This window comes from Arvicanthis niloticus, chromosome 13 (assembly GCF_011762505.2).
Source record: "Arvicanthis niloticus isolate mArvNil1 chromosome 13, mArvNil1.pat.X, whole genome shotgun sequence".
Lineage (NCBI taxonomy): Eukaryota > Metazoa > Chordata > Mammalia > Rodentia > Muridae > Arvicanthis > Arvicanthis niloticus.
In genome coordinates, this window is record NC_047670.1 from 54,719,079 (window position 1) to 54,741,792 (window position 22,714).

The 22,714-nt window shown below is 47.5% G+C and overlaps 2 protein-coding genes across 4 annotated transcripts in view; one reads left to right on the forward strand and one right to left on the reverse strand.

The window, feature by feature from the left end:
- Window positions 1-14,117, reverse strand: part of Fam227a (family with sequence similarity 227 member A) — a 54,713-nt gene extending 40,596 nt beyond the window's left edge. For 2 of the 3 annotated variants that reach the window (XM_076911637.1, XM_076911635.1), the window contains exons 1-4: window positions 13,924-14,117; window positions 5,932-6,152; window positions 4,626-4,708; window positions 101-170 (exon numbers count right to left, since the gene is read on the reverse strand). In XM_076911637.1, coding sequence (XP_076767752.1) covers window positions 101-170; window positions 4,626-4,708; window positions 5,932-6,055 — 277 coding nt within the window. In that variant the 5' untranslated portion in view covers window positions 6,056-6,152; window positions 13,924-14,117. The remainder of the gene's footprint in view (window positions 1-100; window positions 171-4,625; window positions 4,709-5,931; window positions 6,153-13,923) is intronic. The other variant, XM_034517222.2, reaches the window with a different exon arrangement.
- A 254-nt stretch (window positions 14,118-14,371) lies between these two features.
- Window positions 14,372-22,405, forward strand: Cby1 (chibby 1, beta catenin antagonist). The gene is made up of 5 exons (XM_034517220.2): window positions 14,372-14,510; window positions 16,528-16,645; window positions 20,498-20,603; window positions 20,682-20,800; window positions 21,750-22,405. The coding sequence occupies exons 2-5, from the start codon at window positions 16,568-16,570 to the stop codon at window positions 21,828-21,830; spliced, it is 384 nt and encodes a 127-aa protein (XP_034373111.1). The 5' UTR covers window positions 14,372-14,510; window positions 16,528-16,567; the 3' UTR covers window positions 21,831-22,405.
- Window positions 22,406-22,714: the final 309 nt, after the last annotated feature.

Below are 22,714 nucleotides of genomic sequence, written 5' to 3' on the forward strand. Positions count from 1 at the left end.
CAAAACAAAGAACAGCTAAAAAAGTACCCCAACGAAACAAAATTAAAAATAAAATCAAACCCCACAAAAACATGTTTTTAGGCTGAGAAAAGGTTTTTGCCTCTGTCTCCCGGGCTGCCGTGAGTCTTCTCTCTTAAAGACTTCTTCTCCAACTCATAGTCCTCAATTGCCTTCAAGAACCAGAGGAAGAAGAAGTAAAAAAATAAGACATTAGAAATTGATGTAACCAGGGAAGAGGGCGGGGGTCAGGGACGGGATCATTTTCCTTATTGGCACCCAAAAGCCTGGGGCAAAGTATGTACCTAAGCACCTCTCTTCTCCCCGAGGGTGGTAAGGGCCTTGGCCACCTGTGTCACTGATACCGTCCCACTGCATGTTGTCAATATGTCTCTCATGCCAGCAACCTTGCACTAAGCTGTCCTCCTGGCTCCACTTGGGAGGAGCAAAGGATGCAGAGCAGGGTTCTGGCTGCAGCCCACAGGTAAGCTCGTACAATCTTTCTAAGGAGGTGATAACAATGCCTACCTTCCAAGGTCGCTAGGAGGACCAGAGAGAAAGTGTATTGCTTGTCAGCTAAGGGCCTAGCGCTCTGCTTGGTAGAGTTATCTATGCAGATGGTCATTGTATCTCTCAGCAGGAGGGATTCTGGGATGGCAGAAGTGACCTCACACTCAAGCCTGGGACATGAGGGCCTATGCAGACTTCTGTCCTGTGCATTCAACTGTCCCTCCTGTGCTCTTAAGCCCCAGCTGTGTCAGGCATGTACGACAACTCATCTCATCCTTGTGGACACTCTGAGGTAGCTGGGTTGTTGTCAAGCCTTTTCAGGATGTTGAAGATCAGGGTCATTTCCTCTTATCAGAACTCAAGAGAACGCTCTGGAGTTTTAGACTGACAGTCTGACTGGAACTCTCACACACCGAGTGCTACCCTCCTCACATAATGATGCTCTTGCACAGAATCATTCCAGGAGTGTGTCTATGGCTCTACTGTGGTTCCCAACTCCAACCCCAGCTCAGACGTGGGCTGGGGACTGACGCTAGTGGTCCCTCCACATTCACAAGAAATGGCCTCACTTGTATGAAAAGAATAAGGACACGGAGAAATCCTGTCTTAAAGCACACACAGAAAGAGAGAGGGGGAGAGAGGGGGGATTAGGGAGGGAAGGAGGGATGAAAGAAGAAAGAAAGAAAAAGAAGACTATGGGGCAGCAAGATGGCTCAGCATATAAAGGTGACTGCCACCAAATCTGATGATCTTAGTTTGATTCCTGGGACCCAGATGGTACACACACACACACACACACACTTGACTTATTTTTAAAAAGCAATCTGACTCTATCCCACTGAAACATTTACACTTCTGAGGTTCTATGCTGCAGACATATGACACCAGCCCAGTGGTGATTAAGTTTTTGTCAGCTTGACACAAATAAAGTCATCTGGGAAGAGGGACCCTAGGAACTGTCTCCATCAGATTGCCCATGGGTGTGTCTGTGGAGCATTTTCTTGACTGATGACTGATGTGTGTAGTGCCAACCCAGGCAGGTGTCCTGGGTTGTTCAAGAAAGCAAACTGAGGGGCTGGAGAGGTGGCTCAGTGCTTTAGAGAACTTGCTGTGCTTTCAGGGGACCCAGGTTCAATTCCAGAACCTACATGGTGGCTCACATCCAGAACTCTGTTCCAGGGCTTCCAATGTCCTTTCCTGGGCTCTGAAGGCACCAGGCATACATAGTACACATACATACTTGCAAGCAAACAGCCATACACATAAAATAAAATAAATCTAAAAGGAAGGAAAGAAGCCAGGCAGCTGAGTGGCCATGAAGAAGCCAGTGAGCAGCTCCAGGCTGGGCCTCTAGGTTCCTGCTGTGAGTTCCCCCCTTGGCTTCCTTCAAACTGTAAGCTGTGAGAGGAAATCCTTTTTCCCCAACTTCCTTTTGGCCAGTGTTTTATCACAGCAACAAGAAGCAAACTAGACCAAGCCCTAAGGTACATGCATAGACACATTCAAATGTTCACTATGCTCAGAAATGCCAGGGAGGGGCTGGAGGCTCAGAGCCTTCCAGAGGACTGAGCTTGGATCCCAATGCCCACATCAGGCAGCTGACAACTACCTGTAACTCTAGCTCCAGAGGGTTCAAAGTCCTCCTTTGGCCTCCTTGGGCATTCGCACATACATAGCATACATTCACACACACACACACATAAATAAAAATATTTTAAAATACCACAGAAGCCGGGTGATGGTGGGGCATGCCTTTAGTACCAGCACTTAGGAGGCAGAGGCAGACAGATCTCTGGGAGTTTGAGGCCAGCGTGTTCTACAGGATGCGTTCCAAGACAGCCGGGGCTACACTGAGAAACCCTGTCTCAAACAAAACAACAACAACAAAAAATACCACTGAGATAATTTATCAGAGAATAAATTGATTATGCTACATCCAACTTTTGGAATATTATGTGACCACTAAAATAATGGGCAGACCAATAGTACTGACTAAAAAAGTCAACAAGAGAGGTATTTATTTGAAAAATAGAATAAATTAGTAAAACAAAAGCAGGTGTCAAGACAGCATTTACAGCATGACCCTGCTTACATTGGATCCCATTACAGATGGTTGTGAGCCACCATGTGGTTGCTGGGAATTGAACTCAGGACCTTTGGAAGAGCAGCCAGTGCTCTTAACCACTGAGCCATCCCTCAAGCCCATGGTGAGATGATTTAACAAAAGTGAGTTAAGAGGGAAAGAGTCTATTTCAGCTCAAGAGGCTAGCCCAGCATGGCAGAGGACTCAGGGAAGCCTGAATCAGCAGTCTACTGTGCTCCCAGCTAGCTAACAGCAGGTTAAATGAATGCTGGATTCTGCTCCATAATCAGCATGTGGGATCCCAGCATATGGGTGCCACCCACAGTGGGCAGGGTGTCCCACCTCAAATGCATAATCAAAACAACTCCCGGAAGGCATCAACAGAAGCCAGTCGCCCTGTGCTGTCAAGTTGACAGTTAACCCTGAGTACCACCTCACTCTCGTCAAAGAAGATGCAGAAAACCAGGTGATGGTGGTACACACACACACACACACACACACACACCCCATACCTCTAATCCCAGATTCTCTGTGCTCCAGGCCAGACTAATCTAAAAAGCTCTGGACAGCCCCAGGGCTACACAAAGAAACCCTGTCTCAAAAAAAGAAAAAAAAAAAAAAAAAAAGGAGGAGGAGGAGGAGGAAGAGGAAATAAAAATGATGACTAGGCAATGAAAATAAGTTAACATAGCCTGTGTTGCCAGAGCAACGTGTGAGACACTACCACACACCTATCAGAACAGTGGAGTTCAGAACACGGGCACTGCCAGCTGCTGATGCTGGTGATGAATCCAAGCAGAGGAAACTCAGAACTTGATGGTGGAAAGGCAACACCTTGGAAGAGGCTCAGACAGATTCTTACAAATCTAACCCTCTTCCCATACTATCCAACAACTTACCCCAAAGAGCTGAAAACTCACAGAGACACAAACGCTTGCACAGGGATGCGAGGCTTTCCTCGCAGAAAGCATGGGAGCGACAAGGATGCCCCCGGGAGGGTGCAGATCAACAAGTGTGCTACATCTAGGTGACGGCAGCCTCGGCAGATGCTAAAATGGGCCATCCATGGAAAGCCAAGGAGGAACCTTCAATACCCACTACTAAGAGGAGCCATCATGGACACTGCATGATTTCAGGGTCATGGCATTCTTTACAAGGTGATACTTTGGAAGAGACAGTAAGCAGACCAGTGGCAGGCAGAGGTTAGGAGGAGAGACAAAGACCAGTGTGCAGTAGCTGGGGCACCGCAGAGGCAGATACACAGCATTATGCATTGCATGCATGTACATGCACTCTCTCAATCTCTCTCCCTCTCCCTCTCCCTCCCCCCGTCTCTCTCTCTCTCTCTCTCTCTCTCTCTCTCTCTCTCTCTCTCTCTCTCTCTCTCTCTCTCTCTCACACACACACACACACACACACACAAACACACACACAATGTACACTCTCAGGAGGAAAGCCTAGAATAAATTAGAGAAGTTGAATATAATGCTGCATCAGGGTTGTTTTTTTTTTTTTTAACTCAGGTACAGAGAGACTGATGGGACAGGTTATAAATATGTGGAGGTGGGGCAGGTTATGAATATGTGGGGGTGGGGCAGGTTATGAATATGTGGGGGTGGGGCAGGTTATGAATATGTGGGGGTGGGGCATATGGTATAGTTTTGTTGCAAACCTAAATTTCCTCATAAGAAGCAGCCTGTTGGAGCTGGAGAGGTCTCTCAGCAGTTAAGAGCACTTGCTATTCTTTCACGGGACCTGAGTTCAGTACCCATTCTACACACTGGGTGACTCCAGCTCCAGGGGACCCTCTTCTGGCCTCCAAAAGCAGCCACACACATGTGACATTCAGAGATGCACAGACACACTTTTTTTTTTTTTTTAAAGTCTGGTCATTTTTTTTAAAGGTAAACTTTACCAACTGTATCAACATGCTTTTGGAGAAATGCAAGACCGGAAGGGCAGCAACCTCTATTACCTTCCCTAGGGCCCTTTGTTCCCAAGTCCTTACCTCAGCTCCGGATCTATTTCTACTTACCGAGGTGCTGATCACCAGGCTGGAGCCCAGCTCTACTTCAGTGATCTTCTGGTTCACCTGGCTCATGGAGCCAACAATGCATGCTGGGAGACACTGCTAAGGAAACCCAGGGGGCAGCCAGACTCTCTGTGGATCTGATCAGTGCTACCTACTGTGTCTGTTACCTCGTCACCGTTTGCTTTTCAGGTCTTAGCCTTAGGATCTCCCAGGACATGGCTTCTGTGAGACTCAAAAACCTGTCGCTCAAGCAGGTCCACTCTCCTTTCCACTGCCCTCAAGTGTTCTTACCATGGGGAAGGCATTTGGGAAGTGAAGGTGCCAAGAGGGACACGTGCCATAACTAGGACCAAATGGAGTGTGGCATTAGAAGGAGAGCCAAGAAAGAAAGACCCTTTGCACAGGATCACATTAGACGGTGTCTTAGAAGGGACACGTGCACAGTGAGAGGCAGAGCGATGGTGCTGTTTGCCTGGTGGGAGCATGGCTTGAGGTCTGGGCTTATTTATAACTTGAGAGGGATTGGCTGGGCGGACTCTGAGGTGGGATCTGTGATGCAGAGATGCAGTTGGGTGGAGGGGTGGGGATCTGTGATGATGAGACCAGGGAGAGTGCAGGGGTGATGTGCCAGAGGGGCAGACTGAGCCTCCATAGGAGGGCTAGCAGGGGAGGGGAGGGGAGGCCAGCCAGAGGAGAAGAAGAATCTGGGGGTTGAGCTCACCCGTCTGGGGTCAGAAGGCTAGCCCTGGCTTCCTAGCTGCTGTCCAGTGTGTGCACAGCCCTAATTTCCTTGGAAAGGAGACATAAAGAGCCAAAACCAAACCAAACCTTTTCCTTCTTTTACAGATACAACTCAGGCATCTTTCTTTTGAGTTCTTTCTGCTTAAAAAATAAACCTCAGCCAGGCAGTGGTGGTGCACGCCTTTAATCCCAGCACTTAGGAGGCGGAGGCAGGCAGATCTCTGAGTTCGAAGTGAGCCTGGTCTATGGAGCAAGTTCCAGGACAGCCAGGGCTACACAGAGAAATTCTGTCTCAAAAATAAAGCAAACCAAACAAAACAATAAAACCTCAAGTCAAACAACCCTTCAAAACATGACATTCCTTTTGAGGGTAGAAAGGACTTACGTCCTCAGCGAAAACGACCACACTGTGTAAGGTGGGTTCACGGGTGACTGATAAGAACTGTAAGCACTCAGTACAGCTGGTGGGCTCACGGGTGACTGATAAGAACTGTAAGCACTCAGTACAGCTGGTGTCCGCGGCTGCGTGTACTTGGTCTGACTGTGAGTGACAGCTTTAGGAGGATACTGGGTGGGTTGTCCTGCAGCTGCTTCCTTAGGGCATTCTCCAGCACTGTCCGGGCGTTGACAGAGACCACCAGGCGCTCGTCCAATGGGAGCATTGGTAAGGCAATGACATTGATAACTTCCATTGTCTTGGCAGACGTCACTGATCAATTTCTTGTAAACTGGCAAACAAAAAGTTTCCTCTCTTTCTGCTCCAGTCTTGTTCTTTATCCAGTCAGCCTGCTGGGAAGCACAAAGGACATAAAACCATCTTTAAAAACAACAGCCTGCTGATCTGGACACTGAAGAACCACACGTAACCAGGTGGGAAGAACAGCTGTTGTTTGGAAAGTCCTTTATTTTTTTCCAAACGGATGCAAAATATTTATTCAAAGTTATGTTTTCCAAGGTAGCCTTCCCCTCAACAGCCTTGTCCTAACTGCATCATTTACATCAGTGAGGATTGTAATCAAGTCATCTTTGTCTCTGATATTTCACAATTTCTTTAAATATATGTATGCAATGCACTGCGATGTGTATGGAGAACGGCACTGGCGAGCTTCTTCTGTAACTGTCGACATTATTTTCAGAGATGGCATTTTCTATTCAACCCTTTAGCTGGCCTGACTGGCCAGACAACTCCTAGATTCCACCTGTCCCTGCCCGCAAATGCTGGGACTACAGTGACTGGTGGCCATGGTTTTTTTTTTTTGTTTGTTTGTTTGTTTGGTTGTTTGTTTGGTTGGTTGGTTTAGTTTGGTTTTTTCAGATACAGGGTCTCTTGGTGTAGGCCTGATGGCCTCCAGCTCAGAGATCTGCTTGCCTGTCTCTGCGGCATTAAAGGCACTTGCCACCACTGCCTGGCCAGAGTGGTTTGTTTGGTTGTTTTTCTCTATATATACGTATGAGATTTTTTTTTTTTTTTTTTTTTGCACACATGTGCGTGAGGCACTTGAGTGCCTGGTACCTCTGGAGGAACTAGAACTCTAAGAACTGGAGTTACAGATGGTTGTGAGCCACCATGTGAAAGATGTAGTTTCCCTGGTGGTGTGGCTCAAAAATATAACAATGAGATGGCTCAGTGGTTGGTGCTCTTCCAAAGGATCCGGATTCAATCCCAGCACCCACGTGGCAGCTCACAACTGAGTGTGACTCCAGTTCCAGGGGGTCTGATGCCCTCACACAGACATACATGCAGGCAGAACACCAATGTACACAAAATAAAACAAAATGTACATAAAATAAAATATACAAATCATTTAAAAATTAAATATATATTATATATCATGTTACTATATGTAGATATAGTATATGCAGTGGAAAGCCTGGGTTATTTATAATCTGAGAAGGCTATTTGCTGGATGGGTTCTGAGTTCCTCAGAGACAGAGTTCTGTGATGCAGGGATGTAATTCATTAGTAAGATGAGAATCAAGGGGACTGGCCAGGTAGAGCCCGGTGATGCCCGAGGGGCAGATTGAGCCTGGGCAAGAGGTGAGGTCCTCTGAAAGAGCAGTAATCCTTCTCATCCACTGAGCCACATCCCCAATCCCCAAAGTACATATTTTACAATCCACCCTATCAAGGCTGTGAAAACAGCACATTCCCTATATCCCAACATCTTACACCTGTACCCAAAAAAGGAAAGGAAAAAACCACATACCCAATTTTGGTAGAATTAATTTAACGCAATGATAACCTGAGTAGTCACTTTGTCACTGATAACAATTGTGTGAGCCAGTACTGAGTCTCCAGTGGCTGAGAGTAGAGGCTTTTGAGCAAACAGACCAGCATCTTCTCCCTTGGTTACCTATACACTGCCACTTCCCACGTGGTCATTTGTGATGGTGCACCCTTTTAATCCCAGTACTCAAGGGACAGAAAGAGTTCAAGGCCATCCTGGTCTATACAGTTGACTTCCGGGCCAGTCAGAGCTACAAAGTGAGACTTGCTGTGGATTTGGTTTAATGCTTGCAGTATGGGTTCCCAAATTGCATGACAATCCGGCACGTGAGATGCTGAGGGTCCCTGCCCCCAGCTAGTAACTAAGTAACTGGTAAATAAAGTTGCCAGCAGCCAATGGCTGGGGCAGGGAGACAGAGACAGGACTTTGGGATTCACAGGGAAGAGCACTGAAGAGGGAGGATTGAGAATCACGACGCCAGACAGGAAGAGGATGCCAGCTTGAGAGCTACAGAAGAATACCAGCCATGTTAAGAGCTGAGGAAGAGCAGCCCCAGAACCCCTACCATTGGGTCTGGGTAGCAAAGATGGAGTGAAGATTTTAATAATAAGAGTATCGGACCGTCGTGAGACAGGTTAGTTTTACCCTACTGATGATGTGTTGTTGCCATTATTATTATTATTATTATTATTATTATTATTATTATTATTATTTAAAAAAAAGAAAAAAAAAAGAGTATCGGAGTGGAGGCATTAGCAACATGGAAGTTTCAGAGTAGCCCAGCCATTAAGGCTGGTTAGGTATATGTGTCTTTCACTCAAGAATCCAGAGCATTTGGGTAGGCAGCGAGAAGCTTGAGCAGCCACTGCCAGGGAGCAGATTAATCAACTACGACAGAGACCCTGTCTCAAGAGTAAATCAATAAATAATCAAAGCCTACCATACTAATTTGTTTCTATTAAGCAGTTAACAGAGGAGCTACAGAGATGACTCTGTCGGTAAGAGTGGCTACTACTCTTGCAGATGACTTGAGTTTGGCTCCAAGCATCCATGTCAGGGGCTCATACGCTCCTGTAACTCCAGCTCCGGGGCAGGTGACACCCCCTTCTCACTTCTGCAGATACTGCACTCAACATGTATAAATAGATACGCACAATAATTTAAATTGAATTTTTTAAATTATCCTTGAGCATTAAAATAAAAAGCATTCAAAGCAGGTAACCTTGATTCCTGGGATTCACATGGAACAGGACAGAACAGACACCCACAAGGTGTCCGCTGGCCTCCACTGTGGCACACACTCTAAATATACAATGACTAAATAAATGTAATTAAAAAAAAAAAAAAAAACAGCAGAGGTCTGAAAAGATGGCTCAGAGTAAGGAGTGTTTGATGCTCTTATAGAGAACCTGAGTTTGGGTCCTAGCACCTAGGCTGGGCCACTCATATCAACCTATAACGCCAGTGATTTGGTGCCCTCTTCTGGCCTCCTCTTGCATCTGCATGTGGGCATGTGCCCCACCTCCTCCCTGCCCCCCCCCCAACACACACACACACACACACACACACACACACACACATAAAAATTAAATAAATCTTTAAGAAAACCCCGTAGGCAGATATTTATTTCTATTTGTTTTAACTTTCAAACTCTAAGGATATATCTTTTGTTGTTGGTTGTTTTTATTAAAGATGTATTTATTTTATATAGGCTGTTGCTGTCTTCAGACACAAGAAGAGGGCATCGGATCCCATTACAGATGGTTGTGAGCCACCATGTGGTTGCTGGGAATTGAACTCAGGACCTCTGGAAGAGCAGTCAGTGCTCCTAATCGTTGAGCCATCTCTCTAGCCCTTGGTGTTTGTTTGTTTGTTTGTTTGTTTTGGGGGGGGTTTTTTTTTTTTTTTTTCAAGACAGGGTTTCTCTGCATAGCCTTGGCTGTCCTGGAACTCACTCTGTAGACCAGGCTGGCCTCGAACTCAAAATCCTCCTGCCTCTGCCTCCCAAGTACTGGGATTAAAGGCTTGTGCCACCACTGCCTGGCCATTATTTTTTTGAAACAAGGTTTATTATCCCTGGTTGGCCTGGAACTCACAGGTCTGCCTGCCTCTGCCTCCCTAGTGCTGGGATTAAGTGTGCCACCACCTGCTGGTTGCTGGGGTGTCTTTTTTGTTGTTGTTGTTAATCAGAAACTTAATACATTTTCCTCTCTACAAAATAACAGTTTTCAAGGCAAATTTGTTGTTATAAATTTCCTAAGTGTATACTGTGTTTCCTCAGTCTTCAAAGTAGAGTCATGAATTAGAAAAGAGTGTGGGTCAAGGAGAGAGATGATTTCAGAACAAATCCCCTTCTCTTTGGTCTTCTATGTGTCATCTGTGCCCCAATCCCAGCTCAGCTGTGCTTCCAGAGCTGGTATGAAGAGTCTTCAATTGCTTTGGTAGAAAAATCACTTAAATAACTATCTTGGATCCATTTCTGTCATTACTAAATCATTAGAAAGGCCAGTTGGGAGCTGGAAAGATGGCTCAGAAGAGCACTGACTGCTCTTCCAGAGGTCCTGAGTTCAATTCCCAGCAACCACATGGTGGCTCACAACCATCTGTAATGGGATCTGATGCCCTCTTCTGGTGTGTCTGATGACAGCTACAGTGAGCTCATATAAATAAATAAACCTTTTAAAAAAATCAAAAATTAAAAAAAAAAGAGAGCCCACTTGAGGGTCTGGAGAGGTAGCTCAGCAGTTACTAGCACATATTGCTACTAGAGACACGAGTTCAGTTCCCAGTATTGACGTCAGACAGATCATAAATGCTTGCAGCTCCAGCCAGGAACATTGACACCTCTGGCCCCTGAGGCCCCTGCATTTGCATTCACATGCATCACACATACAAATACGTATAATTTTTTAAATGTTTAAAAGGCTATTTTAAACTACCACTCTTCCACTTCATCTTTTGTATATACTTATTCATTGAGACTCTAGTTCCCCCTGGCCAGAGTACTGTTCTGGAGGTCTTCAAGTGGGAGCCTGGCAGGGGGCCAGCTGGGAAAATCCTGAGTACTGCAGGCATCAGGCGCCTTCCCGGTACCTTTTCTTCCAGTACCTTTTCTTGGACAGAAAGCAGGAAGCTCATTCTTCTTCCTCCTTTTTTTTTAAGTTGGACTTTTTAAAGATTTACTTATTTACTTATTTATTTATTTATTTATTTCATCTGAGTACACTGTTACTCTCTTCAGACACACCATAAAAGGGCATTGGATCCCATTACAGATGGTTGTGAGCCACCATGTGGTTGCTGGGAATTGAACTCAGGACCTCTGGAAGAGCAGTCAGTGCTCTTAACCGCTGAGCCATCTCCCCAGCCCTGGAAAGCTCATACTTAACAGAATTTCAAAGTGTATGTAATTTGAGTGTGTGTGAGTGTGTGTGTGTGTGCACATGTGTCCATGTGCCTGTGCAGGTTAGTGTGACAGCCAGAGGATGATGTCAGGATGTCTTTCTTTGGCCGCTCTCTCCTTTGTTTTGTGAGCCAGGGTTTCTCACTATACCTGAAGCTCACCAGTGAGACTAGCTGACCCCCACAAGCCCCAAGACCTCCTTGCCAGCACCTTCTATGACCAGGGTTACAGAAGTGTCGCCGCTCTAGAGGTAGTGGGGCCTGGGAGAATGGGGCAGACAAACGAGGCAGACTAGAGTCTAATGCAACCAAAACATTCTCGTTTTCTTGGCGTGTTCTCAAAAGCACTCAGAATTGTCCTCACACATTTCCATTCCTGGACCATGTTCTGACACAGGTGCCCACCACCAAGACTATATTTATGTGGACTTGGGGAATACCACCCCAAGTCAGCACCATTTCTTGCTCTCTGTTCCGAGTCAATTGCCTCACAGGCCAAGCAGGGGGAGGTGAGAAGAGGCGGGTGCATCTCAGGACTTCTCATCGTCCTCCTACCCATTCCCCAGAATGGCTGGAAAATTACACTATGTTCTCTGGGAAGCTAGGCTCCGATGACTCTGTCAAGAAGCTTCTAGCTTTAGCCTAATGCTATTACTCACACCTAATGTGAGAGCTGAGTAGTTTCTAAAGAGGGATGTTTAAAATACACACATTGCTCCAGGCTGAATTCTCCCTCATACCATTTAAGGATATGTGTGCTCTGGAGCCCAGTAAGTTTTCTACTGCTGTTGCCTGCAGAAGCAAGCTTCATGGAACGCCGCTATGGCAAGCACTGTGCCAGGTGCTGGGGGTGGATGAGTGGGTGCTGAGGAACCTTTCCCCTCGGGCATTCTGACAGCTGGGATTGACTATTCCTAACTCGCAGTTAGCATTTGATAGCGTTTGGGATGCAGGCTGCAGTACTGGACCTCTGTTCACCATCACCGTACTCAATGACCATTTACTGAGGACTTCCACAGACCAGAAAGTATTCTCCAACTGGGCAGAGAGTGGCAAACTGAGCCAGACTGGATCCATAGCCCTACTGGGGCTTGGGGTAGACTTGTAAAATTTAAAATAAGTACATAAAGTATAGTTCATAAAAATTATGCATATAATGATGAATTATAACTCACTACTGCTTCCAAAGAAAGTGCATAGGGATATGAGATGACAGTGTGGTTGGCTTTTGTTTGTTTGTTTTGTTTTGGGCTCTTTTTTGTTTTTTGGGTTTTTTGATTTTTCTGTTTCTTTGGTTTTGGGGGTTTTGTTTGTTTTTTTTTTTTTTTTTTTTTTTTTTTTTGGGGGGTTGGGGTTTTTTTGGGGGAGTTGAGACTCCCATATAGTCCTGGCTGGCCTGACACGTGCTATATATAGACCAGGGTGGTCTCCAACTCACAGAGATCCTCCTGCCTCTCTTGCCTCTGCCTCTGCTGCCTCTGCCTCCTGCCTCTCCTGCCTCTGCCTCTCCTGCCTCCCTCTGCCTCTCCTCCCTCTGCCTCTCCTGCCTCTCTTCCTCTCCTCCTGCCTCTCTGCCTCTCCTCCTGCCTCTCTCTCTCTGCCTCTCTCTCTCCCTGCCTCTCTGCCTCTCTGTCTCTCTCTCTCTCTCTCTGTCTCTCTCTCTCTCTCTCTCTCTCTCTGCCCCCTCTGCCCCTGCCTCTGCCCCGCCTCTCTGCCTCTCTCTCTGCCTCTCTCTGCCTCTCTCTGCCTCTCTCTGCCCCTCTCTGCCCCTCTCTGCCCCTCTCTGCCCCTCTCTGCCCCTCTCTGCCCCTCTCTGCCCCTCTCTGCCCCTCTCTGCCCCTCTCTGCCCCTCTCTGCCTCTCTGCCTCTCTGCCTCTCTGCCTCTGCCTCTGGAGTGCTGCAACAGTTTGTTTTGACCTAGTTACAGAAGTCAAGGTGCTAACAAAAGAGCAGGAGTTAACTGGCTGAAGGAGAGAAGAAATGCCACCCAGAGAGAGGGCAACAAGGCTGGAGAGTTAGCTCCAGGATTCCTCAGGTCCTTGGGAAGCTCCTTGGACTCTCCCAGCCCCGTGACCACTAGCCACACACGAAAACAAAGTTCTTAAATTTGGTTGGCGTGACTGAAAAAGGTAAAATTTCTTTTACAATTAAAAAACAACACATGGTAAAATTAAAACTATTTGTTTAATCATATTTTGGACAAACCGAGTTAAATGCAGTAATAATCAAGTTAATTTAATCTGTTTTTAATTGACTTGTAAAAGCATAGGGCTGGGTATGGTAGCAGTAGCCTTAATCCCAGCACTCTGAAGACAGAGGCAGGAGGATTTTTAAGTTGGGAGATCAGCCAGAACTACAGAGTGAGCCCCAGTCTCAAATCTCAAACAAACAAAGCAAAACAAAAGGGTAGGGGGCTGAAGCCAGGCTGGGTGTATGTCTGTAATTCCACTGAGAGGCTGAGGCAGGAGGATGAGATAAGGAGTACTCAGTAAGACCTTATCTCGAAATACGAAAGGTGCTTCGGGGACGCTTTATGTTTGTGTAGAACCAATGATGGCTATGCTAGATATGGTTTAGATGTGGAACTCTCTTCAAATGCTGTGTGGCAAAGGTGGAGGAAAACTGCTTGGAGACATAGACCGCTCGCTCGTTCCTGCCCTTTATGGATGGGATGACCTCGTGCATCCACTAGGCAGCCAGGAAATGCCTCCTGGATGGCCCATTTCTTCATTTACCAAACTGAGCCACAATACCAGCCCTTAGGACTTGAGGAATCCTGGCGCTAACTCTCTAGTTCTCTGTCCCTTATTCACTGGGCGACCTTCCCCGGGCCTCAGTTTCCCTTGTTCGTGGGAGTGTGGAGGAGGCAGGCCTGGCAGGAGTCAGTTTACTATTGGCAGGAAGTCGTCGTGTCTGTCCGGCTGTCTTACCTGAAAGCTTCAGCCGAATCCCGAAGCCTCAGGGCGGATTCCGCCATCGGCCCCTCCGGTGACCCGACCAAGCCAGCATCCGCGGCCCCAAACCAATGGGAAGGGGTGCGGTTTGCTTTGTGGCAGGGGCGGGGGAGCCGCAGGTTGGGCCATTTTGCTACTGTGAGTCCAGCGGGTGTCACCACGTACTCCTTTACCACAACAAAGCAGCTCTCCGCTTGCCTTGTTGCCATTGTACACAGTTACTATGGCAACGGCAGCGCTGACCTGGGGACCAGATCAACATGTTTAAGGAGGCACGCCTTTCCCGGCCTATGCCATACGGCGTGTGCGTATCTCAGAAGACGTGCTCGAGGCTTTCCTCTCTATTCATGAACCGGAGAGAGACCGCAGTGGCCCCGCTGCTTCGCGGAGGTTCGTCTCGAGGGTGGCTTCCCCTCCGTCTTCAGTGGTGGAAGCCAGAGAAGCTGCGCGTGCGCACGATGGGAGCCCGGCGCCCGCCAATCGCGGTCGCGGCGGTTGACGCGGCCTGGGCGGATCCTTGCAGAAGGCTGAGGGCTAGCTCTGGACTCCGGCTTCGCAGACAGGTACGTCTGGGAGCGGCGGGCAGATGTCTGCGCCCGTGGTGGTGGGTGGGATGCCTGGGTACCCATGGAGAGGATAGCGGACAGGCCGGGTGGTGGCGTGCTCCGCGGACGCATCTTGTGACGGTGACTCGTAGATGGCGTTTTTGACCCATCCTTTGAAGGTCTTCTTCTAACCGGTACTCAACGCGAGACTGGCTGGCTCTTAACTTTTTCGAGACACCTTTCCCTTTGAGAATCCAGTGAAAACCAAAGACGCTTCCTTTAATTTTTTTTTGTTAGAACGAAGATAATGCGTTTTACAGCCTTATGCAAACTAAAGCTTCGCACAGTAAGTGCAGTTTCTACTTCCCAGGGTCGTGGTGAGCGTCAAATGTACCAACAATTTGTAAACATGAAAGCACTCTTAACCTATCAGCTGGGTGCTGTTATCATTCGTGATTATAAATAAGGGATTCACGAGCTGGAGAGATGGCTTAGAGAGCTGGTTGCTGTTGCAGAGAACCTGGATTCGAGTCCCAGCTCACAAACTCCAGTAACTCTAGTTCCAGAAATCTGCAGACACAAGGCACGACGTAGTACGCAGGCAAAACACCCAGACACATTAAAAACAACAATAAACAAAGCCATTGAGGCCCATGGGGGATAAAATGCTGGGTTTCCTCTGAGAGTGAGCAACAGTTGGTTGGAAACCAGGTACAAACCCTTAACTTTCTTGACCCTTAGTCCTCTGTGAGAGAACTTCCCTAAAGAACCCTAGGGCCTCAGCAGAATTGCTTATCCAGATATCCAGAGGTTTCGAAGGTGCTGATATGGAAGCACCATTCTGGGTGCTGATGTGGCCTGTACCTTGAAGGGTGTGTGTGTGTGTGTGTGTGTGTGTGTGTGTGTGTGTGTGTGTGTTAAAAAAAATCTGTGAAGGGACCTGGGGGGAGAGGCTCAGTGAATGTGAGTGCTTGCTGCTCAAGCATGAGAACCTGGATTCAGGTCCCCAACATCCCAGTAAAAAGCCTTCTATGGACTCTGACACCTGCAATTCGAGCCCTGTTTGGGGCAGAGACAGGACTGCTTGTACTTGCTGGCCACCAGTCTAGTTCCGGGTTCAGTGAAATACCCTGTCTAAAGGGAATACAACAGGATACCGGACACCTGATGTCCCCTTCCAGACTCTGAATCTACACACAAATATTCATAAAGCACACACACACACACCTGCACATGTGCATGCATACAGCACATAAACACATACATTGAATAAAACCAACCTACCACGAAGCCTTGTGGTTTTATGATTTCTCTTTACTGGTTTTACTTAAAAAGCTGACCTCTTCCCCCAGCCTAAGTGATGTTACTGATTTTATTAGCATTGCAGGAGGCTGTGCCGTGGTTAAAGCTAGTGTGCTGGTGAGTGTCATTGTCACCGCCATCATGTGCTGGCTCTCTCCTTAAGACCTCACCTCTCAGGACAGGTGACTTGACACATGGACTGTGATAAGTACCCCCCTCGATCTGGGAGTGAAGTCCGAGTGTCACTTCATGGCTTTAGGATGACGTCTATGCAGAAGTTGGCATTCTGGGTGCTCTTACTGGCTGACGGGAATAGGAGAAATCTCTCAGGGTCCACATTGTGATGCTGGCAAGGACAGCTCGTGACAGAATTGCCTGAGGTTAGCATCACTGTGTAGCCACACAAACTTTGGTTCCAATGCCTGTTCCCACTGAAGACCTTGTCTTTCCAAATGTTACCAACCAAATGGGGTGACTAGGAGGGGCGTGTCGAGGGGTAGTTGTGAGTTACATGGGTTTATGCAAAGGCCTTAGCATACACTGCCTGACATACAAGAAGCACCCAGCGCATGGGAGCTCCTACCAGAACTATTAGGACCTCAAGCCTTCTTTTGCTGTTCAGTCTAAATGGACAACTTTTCCCAGTAGGTGTCCCAGGACTGGTAATCAAGGGGTAAGATGTTCTCATGGTTAGAGAACAATGAAATAAGGTCACTGGTCTGTTTGCCCCTAGGAGAAGGAAGTAGTGCTGGTGTTTCCTCATTGAGTCGGGGATGCCTCTCTTTGGGAGCATATTCAGCCCAAAGAAGACCCCTCCTCGGAAGTCGGCCTCTCTCTCCAACCTGCATTCTGTGAGTGGAGACCCGGGTGGCATAGTGGTCTCTGGGTGGAGAGGCAACACTTCGGGAGGGCATCCTCAAAGTTTATATTATCAGTCGTTTGAATTCCTGCATGGCAACTACTGTCAGAGTTTATTCAAGAACCTCCTGCAGCAGCCAGCCTCATGGTGATACGGTCCCAGGTGATGCTGTTCAATCTGACATTTTAGTTCCAAAACTTGTTCAAATAATTCATTTTAGTCATGTTTAGAGATCAGATCCAAGTGGGTGTAATGGTACACTTTTACTTTCAACAATCAAGAGGTAGAGACTGGGGGACCTCTGTGAGTTCAAGGCTAGCCTGGTCTACTTAGAGGGTTCCAGGGCATCCAGGGTACAGGTAGAGAAAGTTCCAGGGCTTGAGAGATGGCTCAGCCATTAAGGATACTTGTTGCTCTTGCAAAGGACCTGCTATTGTTTGGAGAAGAGAGTCTCTGTGTAGTCCTGGCTGTCCTGGAGCTCGTTATATAGGCCAAAGTGACTTCAAACTCACAGAAATCTGCCTGCTTCTGCCTTGGAAGTGTTGGGATTAATGGTGTGCACCCTTACATCCTGCCAAAAACAAAAAACTAAAAAAAAAGAAAAAAGAATCAAGTTTATTTTGGAGAGTCACAGAAGATGTTGACTTGCCACTGTTAGTGGCATTTGGAAGGGTAATAATAGTTCCAATGGGATCTGATGCCTTCTTCTGGTGTGTCTGAAGACAGCGACAGTGTACTCATAGACATAAAATAAATAAATAAATCTTTAAAAAAAAAAAAAGTTCCAAAAGAGAGGGTCCAAAAGCATCTGGGCCTATGTCAGCACTGGGACAAAGGTAACTTCCCAGAGGCAACATGGAGCCCACCTGAACACATGACCCACGCTTGGGAAATACCTAATAAAGTCATTGCTAGCTATGAGATGCCCTCCCATCTCCGGTGCAGATACACACAGGTCTACACACAACCCTTTCAGCAACTGTGGCCACAAACTGGGTCGTTCGTTCCCACCACATTCCTGTCCTTAAATCTGGGTGCTACTGCTGAGTCTTTGAGACCAAGAGACGGTAGACCTCCATTTCCTTGTCCATTTCCCACATGACATTTGTGCAGATAAGCCAGTTCTTTACAAGTCTGTGGCTTAGGTAGCAAGGATCACCCCAGCTCTGAAAGCCCCGAGGCCATTGCCTCTAGTCCCCAGTTAAGATCATTATGGCAGCCCTGCTAAGGCCAGGGCTAAGCATTCTGGGATCCTAGTTTTCCATGCCTTGGGCTTCGAGCCTCCTTCCAGACACTGGCGACACATATGTACCTGGTACTCTCATTAGGACAACCCTTGTCCTAAAGGTGGCAATGTGCTTTTAAAGCTACTGTCTGAGAGTGACTCGAAGCTCACCCTCCCTGCAGTTTTTTTTTTTTTTTTAGGATATCACAGGCAAGTGCTGGGATAAGGAAACACAAAATATGGTGTACAGAGTTCTTTTAAGATTTATTTATATATTATGTACAAAGCATTCTGCCTGCAGGCCAGAGGAGGGCACCAGATCTCATTACAGATGGTTGTGAGCCACCATGCGGTTGCTGGATGGGACCTCTGGAAGAGCAGCCAGTGCTCTTAACCTCTGAGCTATCTCTCTCTCCTCCAGGGGGCTTAATAGCGTCCTGTTGTACAGGACAGTGGCTGTACAGGTACTGAGAAAGGCACACAAGGTGCCTCATGGCCTTGTCCTCTGTGCACCTCTTGCTTCAGCCACCCATCCTTACAAGAGCCCTCCTCTACGTCTATCGTTCTGCCTGCCCAGAGCCATCGTCTCTACTCATCAGTTTCATAGCAGCTAGTTGATAACTCTGTGCATCAGCCAATCTCTTAGGTGCTGGCTTGATGGTGCAGGCCTATAATTCTAGCTACTTGGGAGGCTGAGACAGTATTACGAATTCAAGGCCTGCCTGGGCACCACAACAAGACCCCCCCCAAAAAAAAAAAATTATAGTATTTTTTAACAAAGGAGTTCCTGGGGAATGAGGAGAGGGTTCAGTGGAGAGATGTGAGGACCAAGTTCAATCCCCAGAACCAACATTTTAGAATCTGGACATGGGCTGAAAAGACAGCACTTGTTGTTCCTGAAGAGGACCCAAGTCAGATTCCCAGCACCTACTTGATGCTTCACAACCATCCATAACTCCAGGACCAGGAATCCGATGTCTTCTGACCTCCACAGGTACCCGACACACATGTGGTATACATATGCACACAGACACATGCACTCAAACCAACCTAATTTTTTTAAAAATCTAATAAGAAGTAAAACACTGGTATTGTGGCAGATGAGTGGGGGTGGGGCACAGGGAGAAGACACCAGGCTAAGGACAGGAGGATCTTTGGGACTCACTGGTCAGCCAGCTGGCCTGCTTCATGAGCTTCAGCATAGTGAAAAGCCCCTTAACATAGATGCTAAAGAAGGGGCAAAGTAGGGGTGGGGGGATGGGGGGGTGACTGAGAAGAGGGTGGTTACTAGGGAAAATGCAGAGGGGAGGGAAAAAGAGACCCTACCTATGGCACACCTTTGTTTGAAAATGCCATCATGAGAGCTGATACCCTATATGCTGACTCCTTTATTATGTGTGTGAGGGTGGGGGAGAGGTGAGACAGCGTTTCTCTATGTAGCCCTGGCTTTCCTGGACCTTTGTGTGTAGACCAGGCTGGCCTTGAACTCACAGAGATCTACCTGCCTCTGCTTCCTGAATGTTGGGGTTAGAGACGTGCAACTACCATGCCTGGCCTGAAAATTTTTTTTAAACTGGATGGCACCTGAGGAATGCCACCTGAGTTTGTCCTCTGGCCTCCACACATGTGTGTAAACAATGACCTGGACAACACACACACACACACACAGAGTAAGGGCTGTATGTCAATGGAAGTATATTCAAGTTCCAAGGTTCAAGCCAAAGTAGAAGAAAAAAATAAATAAAAGAGGTGGGGGCCAGGGAGGACAAGGGGAAACAAATCCCTGCATCTGTTGAGAAGGCAGACATTTTAACAAGGAAAGTGATGTGGAAACAGAGTTGTCATTTTAAATCAGGTGCTCAGGGAAGTCCTGACCAAGCAAAGGACATTTTAGCATATGCTTGTAGTACTTGCCTGTCTTTTTCTCTCTCTTCTACCCACACACGCATGCACGCCTGCCTGCCCGTGTACACACAACCAGCTTGTCGAGCTGTTCCTGTGGTCCCTCTCAGGGTTGAAAGCTTCTCTCTGGCAGAGCTGGTCATATGCATGTCTGAACACGCAGGAGTCAGGCCTGACTTAGGAGTGTCTGATGAGTTCTTTCAGTGAATACAGAAACTAGACCTCTGCACATTAAACAAGAGCTGCACATTACCAGGAGCTGTTAGGATTTTTGTGCTTCCATATTAAGCAAATGACAACTTACAAGTTTCCTTGTATTATAAATTTACGCTGAAGCAGAGGAGAATGAATTAAAACCAAGTATGATTACAGATATAAAAATGCACAGCGGGATTTTTTGAACTGTCAAGTAGATGTACAAAAAATTGTGAGGGGACAACAGCACATGCCTTTAATCCCCACACTTGGGAGGCAGATCTCTGTGAGTTCGAGGCTGGTCTCATCCACATAGTGACAGCCAGGACTGCATACTAGACCCTGTCTCAAAAAAAACGTGTCTTTAAAGGTGCTAGCTAAGTCCTGGGGGTGGGTGGGGGGCAGAGAGATGCCAGTGTTATTTGTTCTAGAACTGGTGGTAGAAGCTGGGGTCATCATCTCTCGTTCTGATGTCATCTCTTGTTCTGTGGCTTCTTGAGCCATCATGCTGTCTTACCACAGTTAGATCGGTCAACGCGGGAATTGGAGCTGGGCCTGGACTATGGAACCCCCACCATGAACCTGGCGGGACAAAGCCTGAAGTTTGAGAATGGCCAGTGGGTGGCAGGTGAGTGGCCCTTCCTGGTGTTTTGTCTGTCAGGGTGGTAGAAGGAGACCCCTTTCACTCCTGTTTTGTGTCCTCTAGACTCCGTGATTAGTGGGGGTGTGGACCGGAGGGAAACTCAGCGCCTGCGCAAACGAAACCAGCAGTTGGAAGAAGAAAACAATCTCCTGCGGCTGAAAGTGGATATTCTGCTGGACATGGTGAGGAAGGAATGCCGGGTGACACCTAGGTTTCCCCTTGAGTCAAGCCATCCAACTGATTTCCCCAGGACCTACTTGCCAGGTTCATTTCCTGGATATCCACACACAAATATAAAAGCCAACCTTGCCACCAAAGGCTGGAGCAGGGATGTATTACAGTACCCACAATCCCTGTGCCTGTGGTAAGGGTATCCTTTAGTTCAAGCAGTGTCTGATATCCACACAGGAGAAGAGGTGTAGACAGTGGAGAGCGTTTCTCTGACAAAGCCCCAGGAGAGTGACAAGAATGAAGGTTAGGTGAAGGCCTCCCAGGTGGTGGAGGTATCCGCTCATGTTTGGAGGATCAGTGCCCAGTGCAGACCTGCTGGGGGCACATACCAAATTAATGTCTCTTGGTTCTGCTGGGCAGTGGTGTGCAGGGGATGACAGGCATGAGGGAGCTGATGGGAAGCTTCTTTGCTCCACTGGATAAGTACTCTGTGACTTCATCTCTCCAGCAAGATGATAGGCATCAGAGTAGCACCTCCCTCTTGGAACTAATAGAAGCCACAAACATGCTCTGGGAGCAGAGACCACCCGCCCACCCTCTGGCTTCATGTTCAGTATCTGTCCCCTTCTACTATAAAGCCTAGTCACAGACACTGATGAGGAAAGGAACATTGTTTTTAGAGCATCCCATCTTCCCGATTTGTTCTTTTTTTATAGCATTGTTCACTAGGTGCCATTATATGAGATCTGTGGTGCACAGTGATTTATAATCTCTTAACTGCAGCGTACCCAGTGTCTTGTTTCTGTCCTTCACACATGGTATGCCATGCAGTTCTAGAGGCATGAGGGGGAGTAATCCCTCTGGCTACCAAGGCTTTCCTTGGTGCACAGCAGTTGTGCATGTCTGCACTGTGGCCTGGATGTAGCTTTCTTTGTAACAGTCTGATGTTTTTACTTCCAGCTTTCAGAAACCACTGCTGAGTCCCACTTAAAGGACAAAGAACTGGATGAGCTGAAGATTACCAACCGCAGGAGGAAGTGACAAGCCTGGGGACACTGGCTAGGAGACTAGAAAGAGCCCACTGACCAGGGGAGGAGGATGTGGCAGAGCCCTTTGATTTTTAGTCAGATTAGTAGACATGCCCTAGGAGAGAGCATTAACAGGCCCTGGCTCCCTTGAACAGGGGATAGGGAGGAGACATGGGCTGGAAGAACCCAAGTGCCAGGCCAGGGCCATAGCTAAGGGGACACCCCGGATACACCTAGGGTGTCAGTCTAAAGCATACCCCAGGAGGGCCTAGAAATAATAAGTCTGTGCTGTCAGCAGGTGAGAACATATAACTCTTCATGTCTCAGAGTCACCGTGTTCAGACAGCTGGCAGCTCACCTGTTGATACTGGTGTCTAGGGTTTGGCACTCCTTCCCGAGAGCACTTCATGTGAGGGCACACAGCAAGTGGCTCTGGGTTGTCTGCACCCTGGCCCCTGAACCCCCAGCCATAATCTCTCTGCCTTTTAATGAGCCCTCATCCCCAAGTCCACAGCCTCCTCTGGAATCACTCCGGCCTTCCACAGCACATTGTAATTTATTCTATTTTTATTAAATGGTGTTCAATAATCTCTGTGTAGCAAAAGTAGATCAACAACAACAAAGTGTAGTCTCCTCAGGAAGTAGCCAGAGCCTGGCTTCTAAGTTTGTGTTGCTCCACCAAAAGACAGCATTTTCAGGATTGAAAAAACAGCACCTTGAAGGGGGAACCACCCTGGAAGAGAAATAGTGACTACATGTTCAAATTCCTCTGCTTTCCTGTGTCCTCGAGATGGCACTGGTGCCCACTAGCAGGTCCAGACCTATCAAGAAGTGAAAGGCATGGAATCGGTGCCCAGGTTGGTGTAAAGTAGCCTCCTCTAGGCAGAGAGGAATCCA

Excerpts from the sequence above, each read along its gene's own strand:
- Cby1 (XM_034517220.2), top strand. The coding sequence starts at position 16,568 with ATGCCTCTCTTTGGGAGCATATTCAGCCCAAAGAAGACCCCTCCTCGG. Across the intron at positions 20,604-20,681 it reads GAATGGCCAGTGGGTGGCAG|ACTCCGTGATTAGTGGGGGT; the intron begins GTGAGTGGCCCT and ends TGTGTCCTCTAG. Across the intron at positions 20,801-21,749 it reads TGGATATTCTGCTGGACATG|CTTTCAGAAACCACTGCTGA; the intron begins GTGAGGAAGGAA and ends TTTTACTTCCAG.